This window comes from Sorex araneus, chromosome X (genome assembly GCF_027595985.1).
Source record: "Sorex araneus isolate mSorAra2 chromosome X, mSorAra2.pri, whole genome shotgun sequence".
Taxonomy (NCBI): Eukaryota; Metazoa; Chordata; class Mammalia; order Eulipotyphla; family Soricidae; genus Sorex; species Sorex araneus.
This window is the reverse complement of record NC_073313.1, coordinates 371395990-371423757: the sequence shown is the minus strand read 5'-3', so window position 1 is coordinate 371423757 and position 27768 is coordinate 371395990. Positions and strand designations below refer to the sequence as shown.

Here is a 27768-nt window from a genome sequence, read left to right as displayed (position 1 = left end):
CTGCCAGGGGTGATTCCTGAGAGCAGAGCCAGGAGTGATCCCTGAGCACCGCCTGGTGTAGCCCAAAAAACAAAACAACAAATAAATATAAACATATCTGAGGGACTTGGGACCGAGCAGCGTGGGGAGGCCGGCGGGGGATGGCTCGGACTCTGCCGGTCCTGCGGCTGCATCTGGATCCCCGTGTGGGTCAGGAAAGGACCAGCAAGTGCGGCATGTGTGGGGGCATGGATAATACGGTGGAAGGAATTAAAGTTATATACCTGATCTGATCACTGTCCAGAGGTGATCTATTTGGTGATAGAATTAAATGTGTGTGTGTGTGTGTGTGTGTACGTGCGAGCGTTGGGGTTGAAGTGGGGAGACTCTTGACTTGCCTTGAGGCCAACCCGGGTTCGATCCCCATATGGCCCCTGAGCCTGCCAGGAGTATTCCCGAGTGCAGAGCCAGGAGTGAGCCCTGCGTATTGCACGGTGTGGCAAAAAATAAACAAAAGCAAAAACCAGTCTCTTCAGCAGTGCCGGCTGCACCGTCAGTGCCTGGTGGCCGCGTGTGCGTGGCGAGGGTCCCCCTGGCTGGGGCAGCAGGGGAAGGGGGACGCAGAGTGACCCGGCTGACGCCTTCTCACGTGTGTCCAGAATTCCAGGCAGTTCCAGGCGATTCTGCAAGAACGACAGTCCCTCCCTGCGTGGGGAGAGAGAGAGACCATCCTCAGACTGCTGGCCAGGCACCAGGTGCTGGTGGTCAGCGGGATGACCGGGTAAGATGCCCCCCAGCCCAATGCCTCTGCCGGAACTGCCCCGGGCTCAGCCACAGAACCAGTTCAGCCTCAGAGAACAGAGACCCGCACGGGAAGCCCCAGGGTTAGAGGCCCACCCTCAGGGCGGCCAGTCGGAGCCTTGGGACACGGCTGGGACCCATGGCAGGGTCAGAGGCAGGGCGGGCACTTGGACGCAGCCGCTGACCAGGCTTCAGTTCGTAGTTCCCTGTGTGGGTCCCTGAGTACATCACCAGCTGGAAAGGCAGCGTGAGTGCAGACTGCAGTGTCCCGCGGGGGGGCGGGGGGGAGGAGTGCAGACTGCAGTGTCCACCTGGGGGAGGGGGGTCGAGAGCGGGGGCTGCAGTGTCCACCCGGGGGAGAGCGCGGGCTGCAGTGTTGGGAAAGGCGGTGGCGGGTCCCTGGGCCGTCCGTGGCTCCCCGCTGTCTCCGTGTCCTCAGGAGGATCGGCTTTATGACTGTAGCGGGTTTTGCAAACAGGAAGGCGGCAGGGGGAGGAAGGACTCCCCGGCCGGGATTTGCTCTGAAGCCCCTTCAGAAGTGCTGATGGTTTGCTGGGAGTTGCCGCACCGGCGATGCTCAGGGGTCTCCCTGGCGGGGCTCAGGGGCCGGATGGGGTGCCTGGGATTGGCCCCAGCTTGTCCACATGGGAGGCGAGTGGCTTGCCTGCTGTCCCATCACTCCAGCCCCCAAAGCCCCTCTTTCACTAACTGAATCACCGAGAGATAGTTACAAAATTGTTCATGGTTGAAAAGCCCATTTTAAATGAAAAGGACAGTTTGAGAACATTTTGCGTGAGAATCTGCTGTCTTCCAGACTCATCCTGGTTTCCTTAGAGATTTTTTTTCTTTAAAAGAGGCTAGAGGGGCTGGAGCAATGCACAGCAGGGAGGGCATTTGCCTTGCACACGGTCGACCCGGGTTCGATTCCCAGCATCCCATATGGTCCCCTGAGCACCTCCAGGAGTAATTCCTGAGTGCAGAGCCAGGAGTAACCCCTGTGCATCGCCGGGTGTGACCCAAAAAGCAAAACAAGAAGCTGAGACATGGGTTTTTCCAGTTCACAGAGAGAGAGAGAGAGAGAGAGAGAGAGAGAGAGAGAGAGAGAGAGAGAGAGAGAGAGAGAGAGAGAGGGAGAGAGGGAGGGAGAGGGAGTGAGAGAGTGCGCGCACCCATGCGTGTGAGCATGTTTATTCCCAGTGTCAGGGCTGTGGTTGTGACATATCTCCCCATTTTCCATCTTGATTGCCCCCGTCTGCCTAGAGCCAAGTCAGTCGGGCAGAAGCCCAGAGCGGAGCCCGCCCTGCCCTTCCCTGAGGTCCAGGCGAGGGGGTCTCGGGAGTCACAGACCTGCGCTGGCGCCCGCCCAGACATGCAGTTCCCCGAGTGATTCTGAACTGCTGCTCGGCGCCTGTGGGTGTGAGGCCCACGCCAGGGGCCCGTGGGCGGGGCTTCCCTAGCCTCGCTCCTCTCGGTGCTGAGTGCTCCTGTGTCGGCCTGCAGGTGCGGGAAGACCACGCAGATCCCGCAGTTCATCCTGGACGCCTCTCTGAGCGGGCCGCCCGAGAAGGTGGCCAACATCATCTGCACCCAGCCCCGGCGGATCTCGGCCATCGCGGTGGCCGAGCGCGTGGCCAAGGAGCGGGCCGAGAGAGTGGGGCTCACCGTGGGCTACCAGATCCGGCTGGAGAGCGTGCAGGTGCGCCGCGCTTGGGCCCGTCAGCCCTCAGGTGCAGGTGAAGGGTTTCTCCCGGGGCCTCGTCCAGCAGACCGTGGGAGACTTGCGACGTTGGACTTGAGTTTCTCTGGGAAGGCGTCTTGGCCACCTCCGCGGTGATCAAGACTTGCTCTTGGTGGGACTGGAAACCATCAGGGGTCATTGGGTACCAGCGAGGTGTAGGCAAGTGCCTTACTGCACGCTGCGGCTCCAGCCCGCACTTTACTGACAAGTGGTGGAGGCAGCGCTGTTCGGCCTGGCCTGGGAGTTACTCCATTTGGGGCTGGAGCGACAGCACAGCGGGGAGGGCGTTTACCTTGCACTCGGCCAACCCGGGTTCAATCCCTGGTATCCCACATGGTTCCCTGAGCACCACCAGGAGTAATTCGTAATTCCTGAGTGCAGAGCCAGGAGGAACCCCTGAGCATTGCTGGGTGTGACCAAAAAAAAAAGCTGGGGGGTGGGGGGGAGATGATCACACCCAAGTTATTATCATGGGAACAAAGATTTAAAAGATTTAAAAGTGAAAGCAAGGGGTTGGAGCAATAGCACAGCGGGGAGGCGTTTGCCTTGCAGGCGGCTGACCCGGGTTCAATCGCCAGCATCCTATATGGTCCCCCAAGCACTGCCAGGAGCAATTCCTGAGTGCAGAGCCAGGAGTCAGCCCTGAGCACGACTGGGTGGGGCCCTGAGAGCCAAAGGAAAGCATACTGTCTGAGATAGAATAGCTTTCATTATTATCTGAGGTAGAATAGCCTTTATTACTGACTGGCGAGAAACTGCCTAAGTTTAGTTCCTGTTCAGCGGCATTGTTGGTCTTTCTGCCTTTCTGCCATTAAAAACAGCTTGCCAGGAAAATTTTTCTTTTTTTTTCAAATCCTATTTTTGTTTTGGTTTGGGGCCATACCCAGCAGTGCTCGGGGCTTACTTCTGGCTCTGTGCTGGGTGGGGGGGGGGGGGTCCCAGGCACCACACGGGGTGCCGGGGACGGAACCGGGGTCGGCCACATCCGGGAGATGCGTCCCCGCGGTGCGGTGGCCCGGCCTGGCTTTCCCAGCCCTGACGGCGCCGGTGCTCCCGCGCAGTCCCCGGCCACGCGGCTGCTGTACTGCACCACGGGTGTGCTGCTCCGCCGGCTGGAGGGCGACGCGGGCCTGCGCGGGGTCACCCACGTCATCATCGACGAGGTCCACGAGCGCACCGAGGAGAGGTAACGGGGCGGGGGCGGGGGCCGGGCCGCGGCCCACGGGGGACTGGGCGGCGAGGGGCCCCAACTGGCTGAGCGGGCGCTGTCCGAGCAGGAGAGACACGAGTGTCGCACAGGCAGGGCTGGCGGCCTCACCGGCCGGGGGAGCTGCTCCCTCTGCCCGTGGGCCGGGCACAGCCCTGACACTCGCTCCTGGTGACTGCCTGTGCGTCCCAGACATGGAGCAGAGACCCGTGTGCTCCGAAGGCACGTGGCCGAGCAGGGGCGCGTGCGTGCAGGGGCGCAGCTGTGCCGGCAGGGACCCACGTGGCGCGTAGCCGAGCAGAGGAGCGCATGGGTGGCGGCCTGGGGGCAGGGGCGGGGCAGCGCAGCGTGGGCAGGGACCCTGTGGCCGACATTGGGGGGACGGCGGTGGGAGCCAGACCCCCAGCGAGCAGGCAGGAGAGTCCTGCGTGCCGGTGCTCCCGGCCTGCCGCCCCGCACCACGGGGCGCTCCTGGTTCGTTTCCATGGAGTCCTTAGGGCTGACCTGTGAGGTGCCCTGAGCCCCCGCCACCTGGAGGCCGAGCCATAGAACTGCAGGTCGGGCCTTGCCTCGCAGCCTGTGTGGCCCCCAGGCCCCCCGTGTGGTCGGCTGATCCCGCGTGCAGAGCCAGGAGAGAGACTGAGCACTGCTGGGTGCGGCCGAAAGCCCAGCAGACACTGAGCAGGACTGACGTGTCCAAGGCGGGAGGAGACGTTGTCCCGGGTGGACGCGAACACGGAGGAGAGCGTCTGCGGGCCGGCGGTGGGTCACACGGCAGATAGGGCGCGCACCTTGCACGCAGCCGACCCGGGTCCAGTCCCTCCTGGCATCCCATATGGTCCCCGGAGCCCCCCAGGAGGGGTTCCCGAGTGCAGAGCCGGGGTGACCCTAAAACAGAGAGAGAAGAGAAGAGCTTGAGACTTCACACGGTTTGTGTTTCGCACAAACTGAGGAACTGGGCCCTATCTGGCCTGGCCCCGCCTGCCGCCCTGTCCGCTAGGTTTCCTAAGGCCTGTGAGCACCTAGCGATAAGCCCAGAATATCGACCGGGGCCAGCGAGGTGGGGCAGGGCTCTCGCTGTCCGACACGGCAGGCGGTCGCCCGACCCCCCGAGGGCGGGATGAGCCCTGAGCACTGCAGACGCGCAGAAAAGCGCAGCGGGCCGGGAGTTTCTCCGCAGCGAGCACTCGGCGCTTGCCCCGCCACGTAGTGGAACCGTGAGAACTCAGCAGGAGACAGCCCCGTGGCGGCAGTGCCCGGCCCGCTGCCCACGCAAGAGCCGTGGCGGGGCCAGTGCAGGGCCTGGTGTGCGTGGACACAGGCGCACGCGGGAGAAGCAGCTTCTGCTTCCGCTTCCTCGGGAAACCCTCTGGCGGTGCCGCCGTGAGCCCAGGGACTCGCCGGAGCGAGTTGGCTCGCCCCTGAGCCCCTCCCGCTGTCCTCTGGTCTGAGTATCGGGAGCACTGTCCGGCGTGCTCCCGAGTGGGCAGGGCCAGCGCGTGGAGAGCTTTTGAGGTGCTGGGAGCAGAGCGGGGAGACCCTGGGGCTCCGAGTGGGGCGGGGCAGGGCTAGGACAGCGGGGACAGGGGCTCTCGGTGAGGTGCCGGGGGGGGGGGCTGACGCTGAGCACTGTGCTCTGAGCTCCCTGCCCCCGTCACGGGTGGCTGCGCCCTCCGGCTGCCGTGCGTGCCCGTGTGCTGGGCCGTGGTGCTCCCCGCAGAGCACTGTCTCCTCCCCGCCCCCCGCAGGGCTGCACTGTGGGGTGCGATGGCGCCGGTCCAGTTCGCACCGCCCCGGTGCTCCGTGTCGGAGCCGTTTCCGTCGGGGGCCTGCCGAGAAGAGGCCGCGTGTCCTTCCCTGCACACACCCGCCCCCGCCCCTCCGCAGTGACTTCCTGCTGCTGGTCCTGAAGGACATCGTGCTGCAGCGGCCGGGGCTGCAGGTGATCCTGATGAGCGCCACCCTCAACGCCGAGCTCTTCTCGGAGTACTTCAGCTCCTGCCCGGTGGTCACCATCCCCGGTGAGCGGGGCCGCCGCCCTCGGGCCGGGCTGGGCGCGGTGTGAGTCCGTCTCTGCCTCTCCAGAAACAGTCAGGGAGAAACCGGGCCGTGCAGAGGAGTTGTAAGGAGCATCTGTTTGCGGGAGCCCGGGCGCTTCTGTCCCGGGGTCTGGTGTCGGGAGTGACGGGACGTGCCGCGTGCTCCTTGGCTGAGCCGCGTCCGCCCCAGTTCACTCGCTTCTGTTCTGCTTTGTTTGGGGGCCACACCCAGCAGTGCTCAGGGCTTCCCCCGGCTCCTTGCTCTGGGGTCACTCCCGGCGGGCTGGGGATTATTTGGGTGTCGGGGATTCAACTGATCAGCCACCTCCAGGCAGGCGCCCTCCCCACTGTACTGTCCAGCCCCAGTTGCTGAACTTTTAGGGGTGCCTGATGTGGGGGTCACCAGGGGTCACTGCACCTCTGTTTTCTGTTCTGCGGGACTTTCCCCTCCAGTTTCTGGCGTCAGAAGCTTTTCTGTGCTCTGAAGTCACAGAGCAAGTGGCACGGCCTGTGCCGGGCTGCCCCGGGGGTCGCGAGCCCCGGGCCTCGGCAGGCGCTGAGGCGCTGCCTTGCTTCCAGGCCGCACGTTTCCCGTGGATCAGTTCTTTCTGGAGGATGCCATCGCCGTGACAAGGTACGGGGGTGAGATGTGCCCCACGGCCGGTTTCCTCTCCCCACCCGCCCCCGAGGACTGTTCCGGGCCCTGTGACGGCCGGGTGCTGGGGGCAGGCTCAGGTGCCTGGCAGGGTGTGGGGGCGGAACCCAGCGGGGGCGGCACTCGGGCATCTCCCGACCGGGCTCTCAGAGCCGCGTGTGGGGCCCGAGAGGAAGGCCAGGCGCTGGGCACCGTTTCCCGCACACGCGCCAGCCCGGCGCCTGGAGCACAGAGCTCTGCACACGGCCCCAGACGGAGACTTGGCCAGAGGGCGGGGCCGACCCGGGAAGGGGGGGCTTCTCCACATCTCTCAAACGACAGCTCTGGGGCGAGTGTAGGACGGCCAGCAGGGCACTTGCTTTGCATGCGGCCGGCCCAGTTTCAGCCACAGGTGTCCCAGATGGTCCCCTGAACGCCTTCAGGTATTGCCCAAAAGCCAGAAGGTGAAATAGCAGCTGGCATGCTGTGGTAAACTGCGCTGCCTCAAGTTGCTGCTCGTGTTTTGGAGGGTTGGTTGGTTTGGGTCACGCCCCACGATGCCCAGGGGTCGCTCCAGGCTCTGCACTCAGGAATCACGCCCGGTGGTGCCGCGGGACCATGTAAGATGCTGGACGGCTCCCAGTTCGGCCGCTTGGAAGTAGCAGCCTCCTGGCTGTGCGCGCTCGCCCCATGCCTGTGAGCCGCGCCCACCGTGCTCAGGCTCGCTCCTGGAGCACCAGGATCGTGTGGGATGTCAGGGGCTGAGTCCATGTCGGCCACGTTCCAGGCACGCACCCTCCTGCCGGCCAGCCTAGCCTCGCTGCCTCCATTTGTAAGAGGTTTTCAAAACTAGAGGTCAGAGAGAGAGCACCGGCTGAAGGCGTGCGGCTGGCCCACAGCCGGCCCCGGGTCAGCCCTGGCACCTGGGGGTTGGGGGGCCCGGTGCACTTGGCCCTGAGCTCTCCTGCCTCAGCCTCTCCCGGCCCCTGTGTGACTTTCTCGGCGACTCCAGGGAGCCGTTCGCCAGGGATGAGAGCCCAGCAGACGGGCGTGGGCGTGTTGTCCAAGGGCCGGGCTGAGGGGAGGGTCAGAGCCGCTGTCCCCGCAGGTACGTGCTGCAGGACGGGAGCCCCTACGCGCGCTCCGGGAAGCAGCAGGCCAAGGAGCGGCTGCGAGCGCGGCGCCAGCGCACGGCCCTGGAGGAGGTGGAGGAGGACCTGAGGCTGTCCCTGCAGCTCCACGACCAGGACGCCGCCCGAGACGCTGTGCCCGACCAGCAGCTGGACTTCAAGCAGCTGCTGGCTCGCTACAAAGGTGCTGGCCTCCTTCCTGGGTGCGGGCCGGCTCGCAGGGCGTAGCTGGGCGGTCACTCGCTCGTCCCGACCACTCGGAACAGACCCAGCACCCGAGTGCGTGGCCGTTGTTCCGGGTGTGATGGGTTTCCTGACGTCAGCGGGGCTGGCATGAGGCTCAGCGGGGAGCACGGGCTCGGGTGTGTGCCACCGGGCCCCGGGTTCCTCCCAGATGGGGTGGGGGCACGGCGGTAGCACAGCAGGAGGGCCAGCCCAGGTCCAACCTCCAGTTCCCCGAGCCCGCCAGAGTGAGCCCTGAGCACAGCAGGTGGGACAGAAACAAAAAAGGGGAAATAGGGGCTGGAGAGATAATGCAGCGGGGAGGGCGTTTGCCTTGCACACGCCAACCCGGGTTCCATCCTTGCCACCCCATATGGCCCCCTGAGCACCACCAGGAGTGATTCCTGAGTGCAAAACCAGAAATAACCCCTGAGCACCACCGAGTATGGCCCCAAAGTAAACTAAAAAGGGGGAAGAAAAGACAAGGAGGGCCAGAGACATGGCCAAGTGGGTAGGGCATTCCCGTGCACACGGCCAGCCCGGGTTCCATCCCACACCCCAGAGGGTCCCCAAGCCCAGAACCAGGGTAGGCCCCGTAGCCAAGTGTGGCCCCAAACTAACTTCGGAGCCAAAGAGAGGTCAGTGGAGCACCACAAGGAGCACCCCAGGGAGAGGCACCCCAGATTACGGTGACAATAATGAGATTCATCAGGTTCCCTAGTTGATTTTTTTTTTTAATGCTTTATAGTTAGAATCACTTCCCTTCGTGGGTCCGAGAGGGAGGCAGGCAGGCTGAGTGCAGCTCTGCATCCGGGCCACCCCGTCACTCCGGGGGTCAGGGGTCAAACACCAAAGGAAGAGAAAGTGATTACAAAGGTGTGATTAGGAAGGAAAGCGTTGGGGGCGGAGGGAGAGCACCGTGCACAGGGCACTCGACCTTGCCCACGGCCAACCCAGGTCCGATCCCCAGCACCCTGTATGGTCCCTGAGCACAGAGCCAGATGTGGCCCCCAATAAAACATGTTGGGGGTCAGGTCAGAGAGTATAGACACTTCCCTTCCATGCAGCCATCCCCAGCTCGCTCCCTGCACAGCAGATACTCCCAGGTACCCCTCAGGGGACCCCTGAGCACAGGGCCGAGAGTAAGCCCTGATGAGCATCATGTGTGGCCCAAAAACAACAAAAAAAATTTTCATAATTATTAAAAAATAGGGGCTGGAGCAATAGCACAGCGGGGAGGGCATTTCCCTTGCACATGGCCGACCCGGGTTCAATTCCCAGCATCCCATATGGTCCCCCGAGCACCGACAGGAGTAATTTCTGAGTGCAGAGCCAGGAGTAACCCCTGAGCGTTGCTGGGTGTGATCCCTCCAAAAAATAAATAATTCAGGGGGCTGGAGTGATAGAGCACAGCAGGTAGGGCATTTCCCTTGCACATGGCCAACCTGGGTTTGATTCCCAGCATCCCATATGGTCCCCCAAGCACCGCCAGGAGTATTTCCTGAGTGCAGAGTCAGGAGTGACCCCTGTGCATTGCCGGGTGTGACCCAAAAAGCACTTTTTTCCAGTGAGCTCATTCTCGGTATTTCGGAGGGCAGTGGGGCGGGGGGAGGATCACCCAGGGCTGCCCCCAGTGATTCTGGGGGTCTGTTCTTCATTGGGAGTCGGCCACATGCAAGGCAACAGCCGGAATCCTGTCCCCTGCCCCCTGCCATCCTGGCTAGTGCGAATGAGTCCTACCTGCCTGCCACACACAGCGCTGTGTGTGCGCGTGCTTGTGTGTGTGTGTGTGTGTGTGTGTGTGTGTGTGTGTGTGTGTGAGTTTCCCAGGGACACTGTCGCCTTAAATCCGCAACTCACCGTCCAGCCTGTCTGAAGGATTCTTTTTGTTTTTTTAGCCCACACCCGGCGATGCTCAAGGGTCACTCCTGGCTCTGTGCTCAGGAATCATTCCTGGTGTGCTCTGGGACCCTGTGCAGTGCCCGGGGTGGAACCTGCGTAGCCACGTGTGAGGCAGGCCCCGCCCACTGTCCTGTCTCTCCGGCCCTGTCCAGAGGGTTCCGGAGGGTGAGACGTGCTGGGGCCGGCCCGTGGCGCTCTCTCAGATCCACATCCGGGGTCACCTGGAGCCGAGACCCCTCGCTCTCGGCCTGTGGGGGACCTGTGGGGGACCCATGGCATGCGAGCAGCCCTCAGATGTTTCCGGTCCTCTTCAGGGGTCAGCAAGTCGGTCATCAAAACCATGTCCGTCCTGGACTTCGAGAAGGTCAACCTGGAGCTGATCGAGGCCCTGCTGGAGTGGATCGTGAGCGGGAAGCACTCGTACCCCCCGGGTGAGCCCCGCGCCCGCCCCGGCCCCGCCAGGTGCCGAGGCTCCGACCCGTGGTCAAGCAGCGTTCCTGCAGGCTCTGGGGGGGGGGGCGGGAATGGCCGCAGCGATGGGCCAGAGGCCAGGGGCCTCCCCTGCTGCCGGGCCCTGCCCCAGGTGGGCCTGAGGAGCCTTTTCTGGGCCTCCTGGGGGCCTTGTCTGGACAGCGAAGACAAGAAGTCTTTTCTAGAAAGTTCTGTGTGTGAGAGAAACCATAGCTGTGGCATCAAGCGTGCCCCAGGCCCCTGATTGGCGCCACGCAGAGAACTGCCGAGGCCCCAGTCACAGGATGCTCAGGGACCAGGCTCTGCCGCGCTCATCCTGTCTGGGCCCCTGGGACCCGCCGGCACAGCCCAGCACTCTCAGACTCCTGTCTCAGGCCAGCGGCCTCCCTGCCGCCTGACCCGCCCATTGGCAGTTCCGATTCGCACCCCGGCCTCCCCGTGAAGGCTGGTGGCTGCACTGGGCTCCGTGCCCACCCGGAGTGCCGGTCACGCCTCCTCCCCACCCGCTGCCCAGTCAGTACAGCAGAAATAGGGCCGTGTTCAAGCCTCAGCTCTGTCCAGAGACACAGTTCTGCTCGCACTTTCCCTCTGTGTGGTGTGGGTGTGGGTGCCTTAAGAGCAGGGAACTGGGGGCCAGAGAGATGGCTCAGTGGGCAGGGCACCTGCCTTGCATACCACTGACCCAGGTTCTGTCCCTGGCACCACACGTGAACCTGCAGGAATGATCTCTGAGCGAAAAGCCAGAAGTAAGCTCTGAGCACTGCCAGCGTAACCCGAAAACAGAAACGAAGAAAAGTAATGCGTTTAAAGGTCCTTGGGCACTTCGCAGATCAAAGGGTGCCCAGGCAATTCTTAGCCCACCGCCTGTCTGTGCCCCCGTTGCCGCCTGCTCCCGCCTTCACCGGTTTCGCTCTCACCCTGTGCCAGGCGCTATTCTCGTCTTCTTGCCGGGCCTGGCCGAGATCAAGATGCTGTACGAGCAGCTGCAGGCGAACTCGCTCTTCAACAACCGGCGGAGTGATCGGCAAGTCCACCGCTTACCTGTCCTCCCCCTGCAGGGGTCCCCCGCCCCGCCCCATCCCTGCCCTGCTCCGTGCCCGACACAGACCCACCCGCTGCTCCATGTCCATCACCAAGCACAGACTTGCTGCTCCCCCAGCGGGGGTGGGGAGAAGCCAGTGATGGTCACCGAGATGCTCTCGGGGCCGAGGGACAGCACAGGTCCAGGCCCTGCCCTGCACGACCAGCTTGGAATCCCCGGCACCCCCAGGCGTCACTCCTGAGCACAGAGCCAGGAGTAGCCCCTGAGCACTGCCGGGTGGGCCCAGACCCCTCCCGAAACGGCAGGAATGCTGGTGTTGTGTGGGAAGCCTCTGGCGGGGCCTGGCGATGGGGGGCTCCAAGGCGGGCCCCCACTGTCCCGGGACGGGCTTGGCGGTGAGCACCGCCTCCGCCCCCTCGGCCCCCCCACACGGCAGGGGCAGCTCCCGGCCGGGCAGGCGGGTCTCGGGGCCAGCGTCCCCCGTGTCTCCGCACAGCTGCGTGGTCCACCCCCTGCACTCGTCCCTGTCGAGCGAGGAGCAGCAGGCCGTGTTCGTCAGGCCCCCGGCGGGCGTCACCAAGATCATCATCTCCACCAACATCGCCGAGACGTCCGTCACCATCGACGACGTGGTGTACGTCATCGACTCGGGGAAGATGAAGGAGAAGAGGTGTGTGGGGTCTCGCGGGCACGTCCCCTGTCTCGGGCCCCCTCCGGGCGCCGCCTGGGGCCAGGCCTGCTCATTCTTGTGTGGTGGTGACCTCTCCGCACCAGCCGCCTCGGGGCCTTGGACGGCCCCGCACACGCCCCTCGGTGCCAGCGGAAAACCCCAAGCCCCCCTGGAGAACGTGTCCCCGTGGCCGGAGGGGAGCGGGAGGCGCTGGCGTCGCCCACGGCCGGCCCAGGCTGCAGGGGGTGACCCCGAGCACGGCCGGGTGGGCGCCCCCGCGCCAGGCGCCTCCCTCCGCTGTCCTCCCCCCAGGTACGACGCCAGCAAGGGGATGGAGAGCCTGGAGGACACGTTCGTGTCGCAGGCCAACGCGCTGCAGCGCCGGGGCCGGGCCGGCCGCGTGGCCTCGGGCGTCTGCTTCCACCTGTTCACCAGCCACCACTTCCGGCACCAGCTGCTCCGGCAGCAGCTCCCCGAGATCCAGCGGGTGCCGCTCGAGCAGCTCTGCCTCAGGTGCGCGCCCCACACGGGGCTCGGGGAGCCCCAGGGAGGCAGTCGGGCAGGTGGCAGGCGCGGCGGGCAAGGGGGGCACGGAGAGGGCCCGGGTGGCCCCCAGACGGCGGGACAGGGGGGCTCCGAGTGTGCCCCGCTCACACCTGTGTGCGCTGGCGGGCACGCGGGCAGGGGGACGGGTGAGGGGCGACGGGGGCAGAGCGCGCGTGAAGCCAGGCCCCCTCCCTGGCGCCTCGCACGCGGGCGCGTATTCGGGTCCCTCTCCCGAACGTTGCTCCCCTTTAGAATATAAATGGCTTTTTGGGCGCAGTGCAGGGTGAGGTGCCTGCAGGATCCCCAGGGCTGGGCCCAGGGCCCAGGAACAGAAGCGCTCTCGGGGAAGGTTCTGGAAGGAGAGGGGCTGGGCCGGGCCCGGCTCTGGGACACGCTGCCAGGGACGGGGCCTGGGCCTCTGCCCCTCAGGGAGCCCCCAGCCCCAAAACCCAGAAACGTCCTTGAATCAGACCTTCCCTTGCTCGTAGAAGCTTCTGGACAGTTCCCCTTCCTCCGGGCCTCTGGGCCAGAGCCTGAGTGTCCCGCAGGTGGGTGGGAGAATGGCGGGGCCCGAGTGGTGGTTGATTCTGTCCTGTTTGGGGACCACTCCCCGCCGTGCACAGGGGCTGCTCCTGGCTCTGTGCTCGGGGCCGTGAGCAGAGTGAGAGGTGGTGTGTGAGGCGAGGGCGTGAGGCCTGCGCTCTTTAGAGGGGCTCGCCTGGCACACGGCCCCCCAGGCTCCGACCCCAGCCCCCCACCTGGTCCCCCAGCACCACCCGAGTGACCCCTGAGCATCGCCAGGTAACGGTTAGTGAAGGCCTGAGCTGTGTGCGGGAGCGCCAGGCTCACGCCCGGCACCTCGGTGGCCCCAGCGCAGAAGCAGGAGACGCGTCACCTGGGCCTGGGGCCGCCCCGGCGACTGGGGCCTGTGGCAAGCGCCGCCTGTCCCACCCCAGGATCAAGATCCTGGAGATGTTCAAGGCGCACGACCTGCAGTCCGTCTTCTCCCGCCTCATCGAGCCGCCGCACCCGGACTCCCTCCGCGCCTCCAAGATCCGCCTGCGCGACCTGGGCGCCCTGACCCCGGAGGAGGAGCTGACGCCCCTGGGCTACCACCTGGCCTCGCTGCCCGTGGACGTGCGCATCGGGAAGCTCATGCTCTTCGGCTCCATCTTCCGCTGCCTGGACCCCGCGCTCACCATCGCCGCCAGCCTGGCCTTCAAGTCCCCTTTCGTGAGTGCTGCCCCCGTCCCGAAGGCGCAGCAGCCTCCGGGGGCCCCTGGGGGCGGGGGGGGGGGGTGCCGAGTGCTGCCAGCTCGGGAACCGCAGCTTCTCTAAGCCGAGTCAGGCTCACTCTCTTCCCTCTTAGCCCATAATTCCACCCAGGGAGGCACGGGGCCAGAGCGACAGTCCAGGCCGGCGGGCCGCTTGCCTGCGCACGGCTGGCCCGAGGCTGGTCCCAGCATCTCACAGGGTCACCCCTGTGTTCTGCCGGGTCCAAAAAGAAAAAAAGAAATGGGAGCAGGACTGGCAGTGCCGTGTGGACGGCCAAGGCTCTTGCCTTGCACGCGACCGACCCCGGCCGAGTCCCCGGCGGCACACAGGGTCCCGCACCAGGGGCCTTGTTCTTACCCGCAGCCAGGAACCCGCACGCCACCCCCAGACAGGAAGTGCGGCTAATTTGGGGGATTGACTTTGCAGTCGGTTGGTTCTCAGGGTTTTGGGCTTTGAGGGTTTTCCATGTGTCATCACATCATCCACCCATCGCGCGGCTTCTCTTTCTCGCTGACCCCGGCGGGCGCCCAGGACTGGGCCGGCAGCGGGGAGAGTGAGGGTCGCCTGCCGCCAACCGCAGGGAAGGTTTTCAGTCTCTCGCGGGCTCTGGCTCTGCGCAGCTGAGACTCCCCGAGTTCTCAGGGAGCGGTTTGGGGTGCCGGGGCTGCTGACTCGGGCGCGCGTGGGCCTGTTCCCGACGGCCAGCGCGGCCCCCAGCACCTGGCCGTGGGCGGGGGCTTCGGGTGGAGCCTTCAGGGTGAGGGGCTCGCGGGCCAGAGCAACAGTCCAGGAGGAAGGGCACTTGCCTTGCATGCAGCCAACCCAAGCTCGGTCCCCTCACACCCTGAGCACAGAGCCAGGAGCAAGCCCTGAGCACTGCCAGGGGCCGGGGGAGGGAGGAAAAAAGAGCCAGTGGTGGTCTTGTCGCTTGGAACTGAATGACCCCGGGGAGCTTCGGGGGCCAGGCGCCACCGTGAAGACCAGCTCGCAGTGCTCCCACGGAGCCTTTAGCCTGCCCCCGAGGGCACGGGACCCCTCGGGAGCTCAGCCTGCCCCCCTCCAGGTGTCTCCCTGGGATAAGAAGGAGGAGGCCAACCAGAGGAAGCTCGAGTTCGCCGTGGCCAACAGCGACTACCTGGCACTGCTGCGGGCGTACCAGGTACTGCGGGCACTGCCCGGCGGGCACTCACACCTCTCTCTGTGCTGCGCTCTGTCCAGCGGGCACTCAGCGCCTCTCCCTGCAGGCCTGGGCACTGCCCGGAGGGCACTCAGCGCCTCTCTGTGCAGGCCTGGGCACTCACGCCTCTCCCTGCAGGCCTGGGCACTGCCCGGCGGGCACTCAGCGCCTCTCTGTGCAGGCCTGGGCACTCACGCCTCTCCCTGCAGGCCTGGGCACTGCCCGGCGGGCACTCACGCCTCTCTCTGTGCAGGGCTGGCAGCTGAGCTGGAGAGAGGGCGCCCGGGCGAGCTCCAGCTACTGCCGGCAGAACTTCCTGTCGGGGCGGATCCTCCAGGTCAGTCTCCTCAGCCCCCCTCGCCTGCGCCCCACGAGGTGGGCGACCTCCTCTTGCCCTGCGTGACGCCCAGACTTATTTCTGGAATATTCTGGGCTGCACCAGCTCTGTGCGCCAGAGCCTGAATCATGACCTGAGCCTCCCCTTGAGCACAGCACAGCGGGGAGGCGTTTGCCTTGCACGCGGCTGACCCGGGTTCAATTCCCAGCGTCCCATAGGGCCCCCTGAGCACCGCTGGGGGTGATTCCTGAGTGCAGAGCTGGAGTCACCCCTGTGCATCGCCGGGTGTGACCCAAAAAGCAAGAGAAGAACGCTGTCACCTTCCGGTCACTGAGACGGGCAGGGCCGGCTTTGCAGTCATGACCCGCACTGGGGTCATGTTGTTGGTGCCAGGGGTGAGCCTGGTGGTCACTGCAAGGCGAGCGCCCTGCTGCCAAGCCTCCCTGGCCTCTCTCACCTGGACATCGGGGGGCACTGACCACCCACCCACCTGCCCAACTGGGCTTCTCTCCCAGGAGATGGCCAGCCTCAAGCGGCAGTTCACCGAGCTGCTGTCGGACATCGGCTTTGTGAAGGAGGGTCTGCGGGCGCGGGACATCGAGAAGAGGGCGCAGGGCGGGGACGGCGTGGTGGAGGCCACCGGGGACGAGGTGACCGCCCCGGGCAGGGAGTGGGGACACTGCCTTCATCCCGCAGATACGCCGACTCTCGGGGCCGGAGAGATAGTACAGCGGGGTTTGATCCCTGGCACCCCACATGATCCCCCGAGCACCGCCAGGAGAGATCCTGAGCACAGAGCCAGGAGTCAGCCCTGAGCACCATGGGGCGTGGCTCAGTGACAGAGAGAGATCCCAGCTTTTGTTCCAAAATGGGTTTTTCCTATGGTGGTTCCTCTTTTGGCTCTATTTACATTTTGCTGAGCGGGTTGAGTTTTTCTTCCCATGCTTGATCCCCGGCATTTCCTGGTCCCCTTGCCCCTGGGAAGGATCCCTGAGCGCCTCTGGGCGTGACCCCAAGACACCAGATAGTTTCACACTGGACACCTGTGCGTCCCTCAGGCCGGGAGGCTTCCCAGCTGGCTTCTCACATGAGTCCAGCCTTTTCCGGCCAAGGGAGCGTTGGTGTGACTGCAGCAAGGGTTTGGCTATAGGGAGGGTTTTTCTGATGGTAGGAGGGTTTGGCTGTAGGAAGGACCCCACGTGCTTTCTCAGAGGAAAACGTCTCAGGGTCACAATCCTCTAATGCTTTCAGGACCCAGAGGCGCTTTGGGTGGGTCCTGTGCAGGTGTGACCCTGGAACTCATTATTTCACGGGGCAGAGCTGCTTAGAACAAAGCAACATGATGCTTTCCCCGCGGTGGGAGTGAGTGACGGTGAGGCCGGGCGGGGCGGGCCCGGGGGTAATGCTGTGTCTCCTCGCAGGCGAACTCGAACGCCGAGAACCCCAAGCTGATATCGGCCATGCTGTGTGCTGCCCTCTATCCCAACGTCGTGCAGGTAACGCTCCCCGTCCCCCCCGCCCCCACAGCTTGCCCGAGTTGTAGTCACGGTTCAGAAGTGAAGACAGACGCCTTCATATCTGAAGCTTTCCGTACACACACACACACACACACACACACGCACTTGCACGCGCACCTGCACCCCAGCCTTTTGAGTGTTAGCACACTTCACGCTTCAGCCTCCTTCAGTTCCCGTCTGTTTCCATACTTCCTCCAAGGACACAATTGTATAAAACCTTGCTTCCTAAACTGGGTCACATAATAAAAATTTGTATTTCTATACAAAATTTATTTTTTGGAGGGTAGAGGCACACCTGGCAGTGCTCCAGGATCACTCCTGGCAGTGCTCAGGGGACCATATAGAGTGCCCGGGATTGAACCCAGATTGGCCGCATGCAAGGCAAGTACCCTGCCCTCTGTACAGTCTCTCCAGCCCATCATCATCATCATCATCATCATCATCCTGTTGATCATTGGTTTTCTCAAGCTGTCTCAGTAACGTCTCCATTCGTTCTAGCCCTGAGATTTTAGAAGTCTCTCTTGACTCGTCCTTCCCAATGGTGCCACATTGGAGGCTCTTTCAGGGCCAGGGGAATGAGACCCAGCATTGTTACTGGTTAGGGCATATGAATACGCCACGGGGAGTTTGCCAGGCTCTCCAACCTGCCAAGATAGACTTGTTTATGATGTATTACCAGTGAATTTTGTATGCCTGCTATATATAACCATATCATCAGGGCCATGTAAATTTTTCTTGGGCAAAAAGGAGTCAAGTAGAAAATGTTTGCGAGGGGCTGGAGTGATAGCACAGCAGGTAGGGCATTTGCCTTGCATGCGACCAACCCAGGTTCGATTCCCAGCATCCCATATGGTCCCTCGAGCACCACCAGGAGTAATTCCTGAGTGTATGAGCCAGGAGTGACCCCTGTGCATTGCTGGATGTGACCCCAAAAGCAAAAAAAAAAAAAAATTCACATCTGTAAGGATAATTAGCTTGGTGTTGTGTAAAACAATTAAAAAATGGTTTACTTTTAAGAAAAAGAAAAGAAAACGTTTGCGAAGGCCAGAGCTATAGCACAGTAGGGAGGGCATTTTCCTTGTCGTGGCCGACCCAGCTTCAATTCCTGACATCCCATATGGTCCCCCAGGCCCTCCAGGAGTAATTCCTGAGCACAGAACCAGGAGTAACCCGAGCACAGATGGGTGTGGCCCAGAAAGAAAAAGGAAAGAAACTGTTTCTGAAGCCCCGACATAGAGCAGGTCTGGTTCTCCGGCCCTGCTGGGATGCCCCAGAGTGGACACCAGCTGGTCCGCTGACCTCCTGGCAGAGTGGACTGATCAGAGCAGCAATGCAGCTCTCGGCGTCTGCTGACGGGCAGAAGCACCGTGCCCTGCCCGCGCGGTGGTTCCCGTCCCGGGCCGGCTCCGAGCGAGCTGCAGGGTCCGGGCGCCGAGTCTCTCCTCACGCTGGTGCGAGCTTGGCCCTGCTGCGTCAGGCCCTTCCCCGCGCCGCTCTCCAACCACTGAGCGCCAGAGGCCGTTTGGGATGGGCTCGGTTGGGACCTGCTGTGCGTGTGGGGGGCCCGGGTGTGATCCTGGCACTGCAGGGACAAGGACATGATCGGTAGCAAAGGCGAAAATACGAAAGAAAATCAGAGGGAGCAGAGAGGCAGTACAGCACCCCGCAGGGCCTGAGTGCCCCCAGGAGTTACCCTGACACTGGGCCAGAGTCTGCCCTGAGCACTGCTGGGCACGGCCCAGCCCCCTTGAGTAAACAGAAGATTCTAGAAGAAAACCATGGGCTGGTTTCAGTACATGCAGACATTCACGTTTTTTTCTTTCTCTACTTAAGTGCAGCAGAGAAAATTTGTACCAAATGCTAATGCTAGTTTCTTAGTGATCAGAGTACAGGTGTTCTCTGTTGTGTTACTCCCTGTTGGCGTCACGGCACACCGCATGTTTGAGTGCATGCCTGTGTCGGTCCCGGGCTGTGCGCTTCCTTCGCCGAGTTTTGAAAGACACCCTGGCGGCTGGGCGTGGGGGGGACAGGAGCCCCACCCAGCGGGCGCGTGCCTTGTCGGTTCAGGTGAAAAGCCCGGACGGCAAGTTCCAGAAGACCAGCACGGGAGCCGTGAGGATGCAGCCCAAGTCCGAGGAGTTGAAGTTCGTCACCAAGAACGACGGCTACGTGCACATCCACCCGTCCTCCGTCAACTACCAGGTCACTCACACCCCCAGGCCCCGGTGGACGGACAGATGGGCAGGAAGTGGCTCATGTGGGCGGGGTGCAGGGCTAACCCCTAGCACGCATGGGTCCCCCAGCTCTGCGGGGAGGGGGCGAATTCAGAGACTAGACACTGGCCGTTTCCAGAGAGACTGACCACGGGGCAGTCACTGAGGCGGCAGGGACAGCGGCCGCCTGCGTCCCAGCGTGGCGCCATGACTCCGCCCCCTCCACACTCAGGGACCCCCGCTGGCCCAGGGCTGAGCTGGCCTCTGCTGGCCTGAGACAGTGCAGGTGGGGGCGAGGGGGCGCGGCCATGCCCACGGCCAGCCGGCTCCATCCCTGGCACCACTCAGGGTGCCCCAAGTCCTGCCAGGAGTGACCCCTGGGCGCCGCCCAGAAACCCAGCCACACCGCAGTGCCCCTTCGGACTGCCACCCCCCCATGCTGGCGCCTGTCCCGAGGGCACACTCGCGCCCCTGGGCCACTGTTTTCTTTTCCCGTCCGGTTGCTGGATTCGAGGGGGCTGGTCCCTGCTGCCAGGACAGTGCAGCGGCCCTGAGCCCAGGCTGGGGTGGTGACGCGCCTGCCGTGCCCCCAGGTCCGGCACTTCGACAGCCCCTACCTGGTGTACCACGAGAAGGTGAAGACGAGCCGCGTGTTCGTGCGGGACTGCTGCATGGTGTCCGTGTACCCGCTGGTGCTCTTCGGGGGCGGCCAGGTCAGCGTGCAGCTGCACAGGGGCGAGTTCGTGGTCTCCCTGGACGACGGCTGGATCCGCTTCGCCGCAGCCTCCCGGCAGGTGAGCTTGGGGTCGGGGGTCGCCGGGGCCCCCGAGTGACTCGCCCGGGACAGCCCCCCCTGCTTCCTGCGGCAGCCCAGCCGTGAGGTGCTGTGGGTGTGGGGCCTGTGGACCCTGTCCTCTGTCCCCTCCGGCCGCGGGGTCACGAGGTCACTGCCTCTCGCCCACCCGCCCCAGGTGGCCGAGCTGGTCCGGGAACTGCGCGGCGAGCTGGACCAGCTGCTGCAGGACAAGATCCGGAGGCCCAGCATGGACCTGTGCGCCTGCCCCCGAGGCTCCCGCATCATCAGCACCATCGTGAAGCTCGTCACCACGCAGTGAGGCGGGCGCCAGCTCCCGGCACTCTGCCCCGAGCCGCAGACAGGGCCGGGAGGGCGAGGAGAGCGGGGTCTGTCACGAGCCCCGACCAGGAGAAGCCCGCAGGCAGGGCAGAGGACAGGAACCAGGTCCAGGAGCCAGGAAAGGGCCGGAGCCCTAGGCCAGCAGGGAGGGCTCTGGCCTTGCCCACCAGCCATCCCGCAGGGCCCCCCGCGCCCCCCAGAGCAACCCCGGAACAGGCCGGTCTGTCCTAACAACAAAACAGAAAAATTAACATCCTGTGCTGGGCTTTGGTGACCGAGTAAACTTGATGTCCACTTAAGACCAGCCTGAAACTGTGGACGTGGTGCAGGCCGACAGGGGGGGTGCGGCGTGGACACCCCCACACGCGTGGCTCTCATTGGGCCTAACCTAAACGGGGTCGGAGCTCAAAGGGCCGAGCCCGGGCTTAACGTGCAGGGCCCAGGGCCCGCTTCCAGGTCCCCAGCACTGCCAGGAGTGACCCTGCAGTCGGGGCGTTTATCGAGACCTCAGTCCACAGTGCCTGGCCTTAGAGCAGGTCACCGACACCTCCCTCCCGTCAGGCTCCATTTGGGATCTGCGCCACCCCGACACGTCTCCCAGCCCCCTGGAGCTGGACCGTGTCCCGGGCGAGACTGGCGAGTTGAGACGGATGGAGGGACGCTGGCCGCTCCTGACCGCTGCCCCCCTGCTCTGGCGTGGGGCACTTCCCTCTGGTGTGTGTCTGTGCTGGGGCCGAATTCCACATCAGTCCCGGCGGGCTTCAGGGGGCACCAGAGGATGCAGGACACACACACCCACCGGCCCGCTGGCCGCAGGGGGAACCTTTGGTGCTTGTCCTTGAAGGGTCAGGCTGAGCACCTGAGGCTGGTCGCAGTCATCCCTTGGATGAATTCCGCAGGCACAGCCTCGCCCCGCCAGGCCAGGCTCCCCGCTGGGGTGTAAGACGCAGCTCGCAGACCTGGTGTGGCGGGACGCTTCAGACACCGAGCCGAAGCCTTGAGAAGGTGACTGTACTCCCTGTACAGCTGGTGCGGGCGCGGGCCCGGGCGCTCACATGCTCGTGCTTTGCCTCGGAGCTGCCTCTGGGCCCCTGGTGCCGCCCTCAGGTTCTGCAGCAGAGCAGGGGCGCCCCCCCCCCCAGAGCCACTGAGGGTGGCCACACACAGATGCCAGCTAGTGCCGTGCCAGGACCTGGAAGGGCGGGAGCCTGACTGCAGAGCCCTGAGCTCACCCCTGGGGCCACACCATCGTGCTGGACAGGTGGGGAGCCGCGCAGTGCCCAGTGCCCGGCCTGGTGACCCTTCCCGCCCCGTGAACGTGCCAAGCTTTAAAGTGTTCAAGTTCACAAATCACCTTTCAGCCAGATGCCCAAAGGCCTGAGCACTGGCCGCGCAGGTGGGAGCTGGGGTTCAGCCCGGCCCCCCGGAAAGGAACCAGAACACTAGGGATCCATTGCGAGTCAGCGGTACGGGTGTTTAGGCGCGGTCAGGAGGGAGGATGTCTGAGGCACCAGCTCACAGCATGACTGTTCTGGCAAGTTCCGTCCATGACGGCTGTACGGGGCTCCCCGGGAAAGTGTCAATAAAGGACTTTCCAGAATGTGTGTGCTCTGGCCCCTCCGGGAGTGACAGCCCAGCGCGCCAGGTCCGCGCAGAGCGGGTCTCGCCCTTCTCGGAACACCCAGAATCTGGCCAAGGGGCTCGGGTCAAACCAGATCCTGGGAAAACACTTCGACAAGCGCCCCCCGTGGTGGGCCCCAAGCCGTGTCACTGAGGACCGGGGTTCCGCTCAGCAGTGTGACCTCCAAGTGGGTCTGTGAGTGTCACCGTCGTCACATAAATCCTGGCTTTGGGGACCAGGAAATCGCCAGTAGATGCGAGCCCTCAAGTTTGGTCCCGGCATCACGTGGTCCACAGCACCTCTGGGTGTGACCCTGGGGGCCCCCGAGCACCTCTGGGGTGGCCCTGTGGTGCCCAGCGCTGTCAGGTCCTGGCCAGTTGGCCCCAGCAAACTGGAGTACGATCCCCCCAGCCACTGGATTTACTCGCTGTGGGAGGGGGAGAAGCCTCTGCCCAGCCCCTCTGCGCACCGCAGCCGCCTCCCCCGCCCCACCGAGAAAGAACCACTCGGAGCAGGGAAAGCTGGGGCCGAGCAGCTCTCATCTTGTTAGCTCCCACACTGATGCTTACACACACCTGGTTACCGCGCACGTGGCTGGCCTTTACAGACGGCAGCCAGTGGTTTGTTCCCCTCCTCTCGAGGCCGGGTATGTCGGCTCAGACAGGTGGCCACCAGGTTTCATCCCACTGTCTCCTCACCCAGGGCGCCCTTCTGGGTGGAGTGCAGAGAGCCTGCGCCTGCTTCCAGGCAGGGGGCTTGGCCAAGGTCTCGGGCCGAGACCCCAACACAGCACAACCTTCAACTTCGCCACCCAGCTGGACATGGTCAGAGCCCGAGTCCCTGGGTGGGTGCGTCCCGCAGTCCGTGGAGCTGAAGCAGAATCGAGAATGGCCTCTGCGACCTGCCACCGCCGGGGAGTGGGGTCTGGACGGTGACCACCGCCGGGTCAGCATTGGAGGACAGTGCCCCAGGGAGGAGGGCAAACAGCAGGGCCCGGGTGGGCGTCAGCCGTCTCTGGTTCAAACCGGGTGAGTGACGTGGGAGCCCGGGGCTCTGTCCACACCCTGGACTGTCCCCCGCACTGCCAGGTGTGGGCTGGAGGGAGAGAAACGTGCGGGTGGAGCTCGCTCCCATACTGATGGGGGCCGGAGAGCTAGGCAGTGACGGCCGCTCGCGCACAGCCGACACAGGCGTGACCTCAAGCACAACCTGATACCCTGACATCACCGAGTGTGACCCCAAACAAAGACAAGCTATGTGGCCAGTGAGTTTAAAATCTGTTTGGGGGCCTGAGCGATAGTACAGTGGGTAAGGCTCAATCCCCAGCACCCCACACACCTGCGCCCGCCAGGAGTGCTCCCTGAGCACCACTGGGTGCGGCCCAAAAAATAAAAAGGAAATACAGGGGCTGGAGTGGTAGCACAGCGGGTAGGACGTTTGCCTTGCACGCGGCCGACCCGGGTTCAATCCCCAGCATCCCATAGGATCCCCTGAGCACCTCCAGGAGTAATTCCTGAGTGCAGAGCCAGGAGTAACCAGGCCCTGTGCATCGCCAGGTGTGGCCCAAAAAGCAAATAAATAAATAAAAAATAAAAATTATTCCCTTGGTGGCCAGAGAGATAGCACAGTGGGGAGGGCACTTCCCTTGCACACAGCAGACCCAAGTTTCATCCTCTCCAAGCAACGCCAGGAGAAATTTCTGAGCACAGTGCAAGGAGTAGCCCTGAACATTGCCAGGTGTGACCCAAAACCAAAAAAAGATAAATAGAATTAAGTAAGCTCTAAAAAAAATTATTCCAGGGCCAGAGAGAACAGAGCAGATGGGCTCTTCCCTTGCACGCAGACAACTGGGGCTTGATCCCCAGCGCCCCACATGGCCCCCAGAGCCCACCGAGAGAGATCAGGGCACAGAGCAGGAGGAAGCCCCGGTACCGCAGGGTGTGGCCCCCAAACGAAGACAAATATGGTCATGACGTGCCTGTGCTAATTTATTCCATGTGGAACCCAAACAACAAAGACTTAATCCACACACTCAGGTGCCGTCAGTCCCAGGGAGACGGGCCGGACTCGCCATCACAGCTCCTGGCGGTCCCCGCTAGGAAGCTGCGAGGTGCCGATGAATCAGGTCCTGCACTCGGGACAGGATGATCTCATTGGAGCTGCTGCAGTTGTCTGGGCCGTAGGGCGGCTCAATGGTCAGCACCCCGGCCACACAGAGCGCGTGGGGTGCGTCCCCCAGCTCAGTGATGGGGACGTGGTTCTTCTCCAGCCACGTCTTCAAGCTGTCCTTCCTCTGCTCCAGCACCTCGGGGCTGCAGGCCTCAGGGGCGGCCGCCACGAACAAGTGTTCCAGCTCCTCCCTCACTCTTGCGTCCTGCCCCTCCTGCTCGGTGTCCGCGGTCACGGTCCGGATGGCGTGTCCCATGATCCCGGTCACAGACATGCTGCCGTCCTCGAGGAAGCTGACCAGGACGATACTTGGGAGGGAAAGTTTAGAGCAGATTTGCAAAAGGAAAACCTCGAGTCGCATGAGTGCACAAAGAGGGAAGAAAATGGGGGGCTGGGGGGTGGACAACCCAACAAAGGGCTGCACAGCCCCCCCAAGCGTGGACACCAAGCACCCGAGGAGTGCCCACCCGCAGCTAAGAGAAAACACAGACTCAGGGTGACCAAAGCCTCTGGACATGGTCGCTCTTTAATAAATACACACGTGACACAGACGGGCTCACACGTGCCAGCCACCCCCCCCCCCCCCGCTCCCGCTGGAAGCTACCAGAAACCGGCCCGGCCAGACCATGCACACAGCCCTTCACCCTCCACCCAAACCAAGTCAGCCCCAAGCACCCGCGGGGAGGGAAGCTTGGTAGAAACGGCCTCGCCGGGCGCTGGGACCGCGCGGGGGGGGGGCCCGGGCCCCGCCCCCGGCACCCCACGGTCCCCGAGCAACGCCGGCGGAAAGTTCCCGAATGCTGAGCCAGGAGACGGCGCTGGGCACCTTCCGGGGTCACGCCCGGGGAGCTCGGGGGCTCCTCCTGCTCCTGCACTCGGGAATCCCTCCGGCGGTGTGCGGGGTCCCACGGGGTGCCGGGCTCGAACCCGGGCCGGCCGCGCGAGGTGCTGCTGCGCTGACGGGGCGGGGTGTCGAGGCCCGGGGCCGGCTCGCGGCGCTCACCTGGCGGACACGGGGTCGGTGGCCAGCAGCCAGCCCCGGTACTCGCGCTCGCCGGCCCACACGCGCACGGCGCGGTGCGTCCACGCCTGCCACTCCAGCGGGCCGCGGCCCGCCCACTCGCCCATGGCGGCGCGCCCGGCCTCACGCCGCCCGGGCCCGCACGGCACGGCCGGCCGGACCCCAGCCCGGCGCGACGCGGCGGCGGCAGCCCGCCGGGCCGGCCATGGGCGCACGCTCCAGCGCCGCGCCGCCCGCTTCCGGTCCCGGCGGGCTCTGCGGGCGCCCCGTCGTCACTTCCGGCCCCGCGGGCTCTGCGGGCGCCCCGTCGTCACTTCCGGCACCCGCGGGCTCTGCGGGCGCCCCGCCGTCACTTCCGGCCCCCGCGGGCTCTGCGGGCGCCCCGCCGTCACTTCCGGCCCCCGCGGGCTCTGCGGGCGCCCCGTCGTTACTTCCGGTCCCCAGCGCGCTCGGCCCCGTAGTTCTTGGTCGAATCAAAATGTTCGCGGGCTCGGCGGGCTCTGTTCCGTGTCGTCACTTCCGGCGTCCGGCCCCTGGCGTTTCAAGGAGAAGTCAGGTCCCAGCAGGGTTATTTTTTTTTTTTTTTGCCCTCCTCATCACTTCCGGCCCCCACCTGGCTTTGCGCCCCCATCACTTCCGGCCCCCTGCGCGCTCGGCTCCGTCATCTTTGAGAGGAGCCTTAGGTCCCAGCAGGCTCTGCGGGCGTGCGTCACTTCCGGCCCCCAGCGGCCTCGGCTCCGTTGTCTCTGGTAGGAGCCTTCGTTCCCAGCAGGCTTTGCGGCTCCCGTCACTTCCGGGCCCGAGCCCGCTTGCGCTCAGTGCGCGGGCGCCGTGTGCGCGCGCGGGCGGCGGCCCGGGGCCTCGGTGTTGTAGTAAGGTTTTTAGTTCGGTCCCAGCCGGCGGGGCCCTGGGGGCACTCCCGGCGGGCCTGCGGGTCCTGGGCTGCTGGGCGGGGCCGAGCCCGGGCCGGCGCGTGCACGGCAGCGCCCTCCGCGGCCCCGTGGCGGGACTTCCCGTCCGCCGCGCATGGTCACCTCCGGGCCGGCTCGGGCCGCAGCCCTGGGCCGCGCCTGGCCCCCCGAGCCCGCCAGCCCTGCGGGGGCCCCGGTAGAGGTGCCCGAGGCAGGTGCCCTGCATCATGGGCAGCCGCGATGTGGCGCCGGGGCGGGCCGTGGGGTCGGCCCCCGCCCGCTGCAGCGCCAGAGCGAAGCTAAACGGCCCTTCCCAGGCCCTGGGCATCGAGGCCCGGGGTCAGACGTTAGCGCCCTCGGCTGCTGCGGCGCCTCCTGCGCGGGTGCTCGGGGCCGCGCCCGGCCCGTGCGTCCCTGCTCGCAGCTGCGCCCTTGCCCAGGCTGGTGGCGGTGGCATCACTTAGTCCCCCTTCCCGAGCAGCACCCGCTGAACCCTTGGCTTCAGTGCTGTGTTTTAGGCTTTCCTAAGCCCCCGTAACTAGGAGCTGATACAGAGGCCAACTCCAGGTGTGGAAGGCTTGCGCTCACGAAGACCCCGTAGACACCCCAGCGCCAGGGAGAGCGCCGGGATGAAGGGCTGCCCGGGTGTGACACACAAGCTCAGTCCCCAGCAGGCAGATGGCTCCAAGCTGGCGGGAGCACGCAGGAGGGGGAGCACATCCCCTCTTGCGGACTGGGCCCTTTCCGTGCAGGCGGGCGCCGTGCACGGTCCCGCCCTGCACCCTCGGGTGATGTCTGGACGGGCCAGGTGTGGCGCCCACACCCAGAAGCGGGTAAAAATCAAGACCTACAGCCAGTTGATAGCTGTCACTGCCTTCTAAGTCTGGGAGCTTGCGGGCCTGAGCGATAGCACAGCGGGGAGGGCGTTTGCCTTGCACATGGCTGACCCAGGTTGGGTTCCCAGCATCCATTAGGATCCCCCCCCCCCCAGCACCGCCAGGAGTAACCCGAGCATTGCTGGGTGTGACCCAAAAAGCAAAAAAAAAAAAAAACTCTTGGAGCTTTCCTGCAGACTGGAAGGCCATGCCTCGCCTTCCCACCTCTCCAGGCTCCTGCCCTGTGTGGAAGCATAACAGCCCTGCCCTCCCGTCACCCCCACTGTGGGCCCCCAGAGTTGGTCACCTCGTGTCTTCTATCCGTTTCCCTCACACTATACTTTTCTCCCTCTTCCTTCTTCCAGGGGTTTTGGGGGTGCATTTAAGTTTGGTTTTAGGTACTGTAGGGGGAGGATTTTGGCCAGATGCCTGGGGTCTGTTCCTGGCTGTATTGGGGGGACCTTACGCAGTGCTTATGGTTTAGTCTCCTGCATGCAAAGCATGTATTTCAGTACCTTGAGCTCGCCACCTCTTGGGGGGAAAAATCTGGGTGGGAGCACCCCACAGTCAGTTGCGCTCAGGACTTGGTCCTGGCTCTGCACTCAGGAATCACTCCTGGCGTGCTCCGGGGGCCACGCGGGGTGCCAAGGATTGAACCTAGGTCAGCAGCACACAAGGCAAGTCCCCACTGCGGTACTATCCAGCACCACGTGAAGTAGTTTGGGTTTTGCACTGGGGCCACACCAGGGAGTACTGGAGGGGCTGCTCCTGGCAGAGCTCGGGAGACCGTATGTCGGTCAGGATTGAGCCCGGCATCCTTCCTCGGGGACTCGTCTGCTGAGACGTTTCACTCTAACCCTGGCACAGAGGTTAACCTGCTCTCCCTTAGAATACCCGGGTTTCAGCTGGCGCTGTCTTCCCTGCGGCTAGAGCGGGGTGGGGGCTGGCAGAGGACATTTCACACGGGCCAGAATGCAGCCCCCAGGTGGCACTGCGGAAGAGCTTAGGAGCTCTGGCTGCCCGTGACTCAGTGACCAGCCTCGCGCCGTTCCCGCCTTGAACCCTGGGGCCCTCTCTGCGGCTCTCTCGGTCTGCAGCCCTGCTGGGAGTCAGGCAAGGTCCTGAGAACTTCCCGT

The 27768-nt window shown here is 64.3% G+C and overlaps 2 protein-coding genes across 3 annotated transcripts in view; one reads left to right on the top strand and one right to left on the bottom strand.

Moving 5' to 3' along the window:
* DHX57 (DExH-box helicase 57) overlaps positions 1-21635 on the top strand; it is a 30513-nt gene extending 8878 nt beyond the window's left edge. For both annotated transcript variants that reach the window (XM_055120876.1, XM_055120877.1), the window contains exons 7-24: positions 639-760; positions 2281-2476; positions 3580-3704; positions 5613-5746; positions 6344-6398; positions 7507-7712; positions 9967-10083; positions 11051-11147; positions 11662-11835; positions 12148-12348; positions 13338-13614; positions 14720-14815; positions 15087-15170; positions 15686-15820; positions 16592-16666; positions 18755-18889; positions 19494-19694; positions 19872-21635. In XM_055120876.1, coding sequence (XP_054976851.1) covers positions 639-760; positions 2281-2476; positions 3580-3704; positions 5613-5746; positions 6344-6398; positions 7507-7712; positions 9967-10083; positions 11051-11147; positions 11662-11835; positions 12148-12348; positions 13338-13614; positions 14720-14815; positions 15087-15170; positions 15686-15820; positions 16592-16666; positions 18755-18889; positions 19494-19694; positions 19872-20015 — 2574 coding nt within the window. In that variant the 3' untranslated portion in view covers positions 20016-21635. The remainder of the gene's footprint in view (positions 1-638; positions 761-2280; positions 2477-3579; positions 3705-5612; positions 5747-6343; positions 6399-7506; positions 7713-9966; positions 10084-11050; positions 11148-11661; positions 11836-12147; positions 12349-13337; positions 13615-14719; positions 14816-15086; positions 15171-15685; positions 15821-16591; positions 16667-18754; positions 18890-19493; positions 19695-19871) is intronic.
* A 1988-nt stretch (positions 21636-23623) lies between these two features.
* On the bottom strand, positions 23624-25069 carry GEMIN6 (gem nuclear organelle associated protein 6). The gene is made up of 2 exons (XM_055121776.1): positions 24829-25069; positions 23624-24133 (listed from the first exon to the last, which is right to left on the bottom strand). The coding sequence occupies exons 1-2, from the start codon at positions 24951-24953 to the stop codon at positions 23752-23754; spliced, it is 507 nt and encodes a 168-aa protein (XP_054977751.1). The 5' UTR covers positions 24954-25069; the 3' UTR covers positions 23624-23751.
* Positions 25070-27768: the final 2699 nt, after the last annotated feature.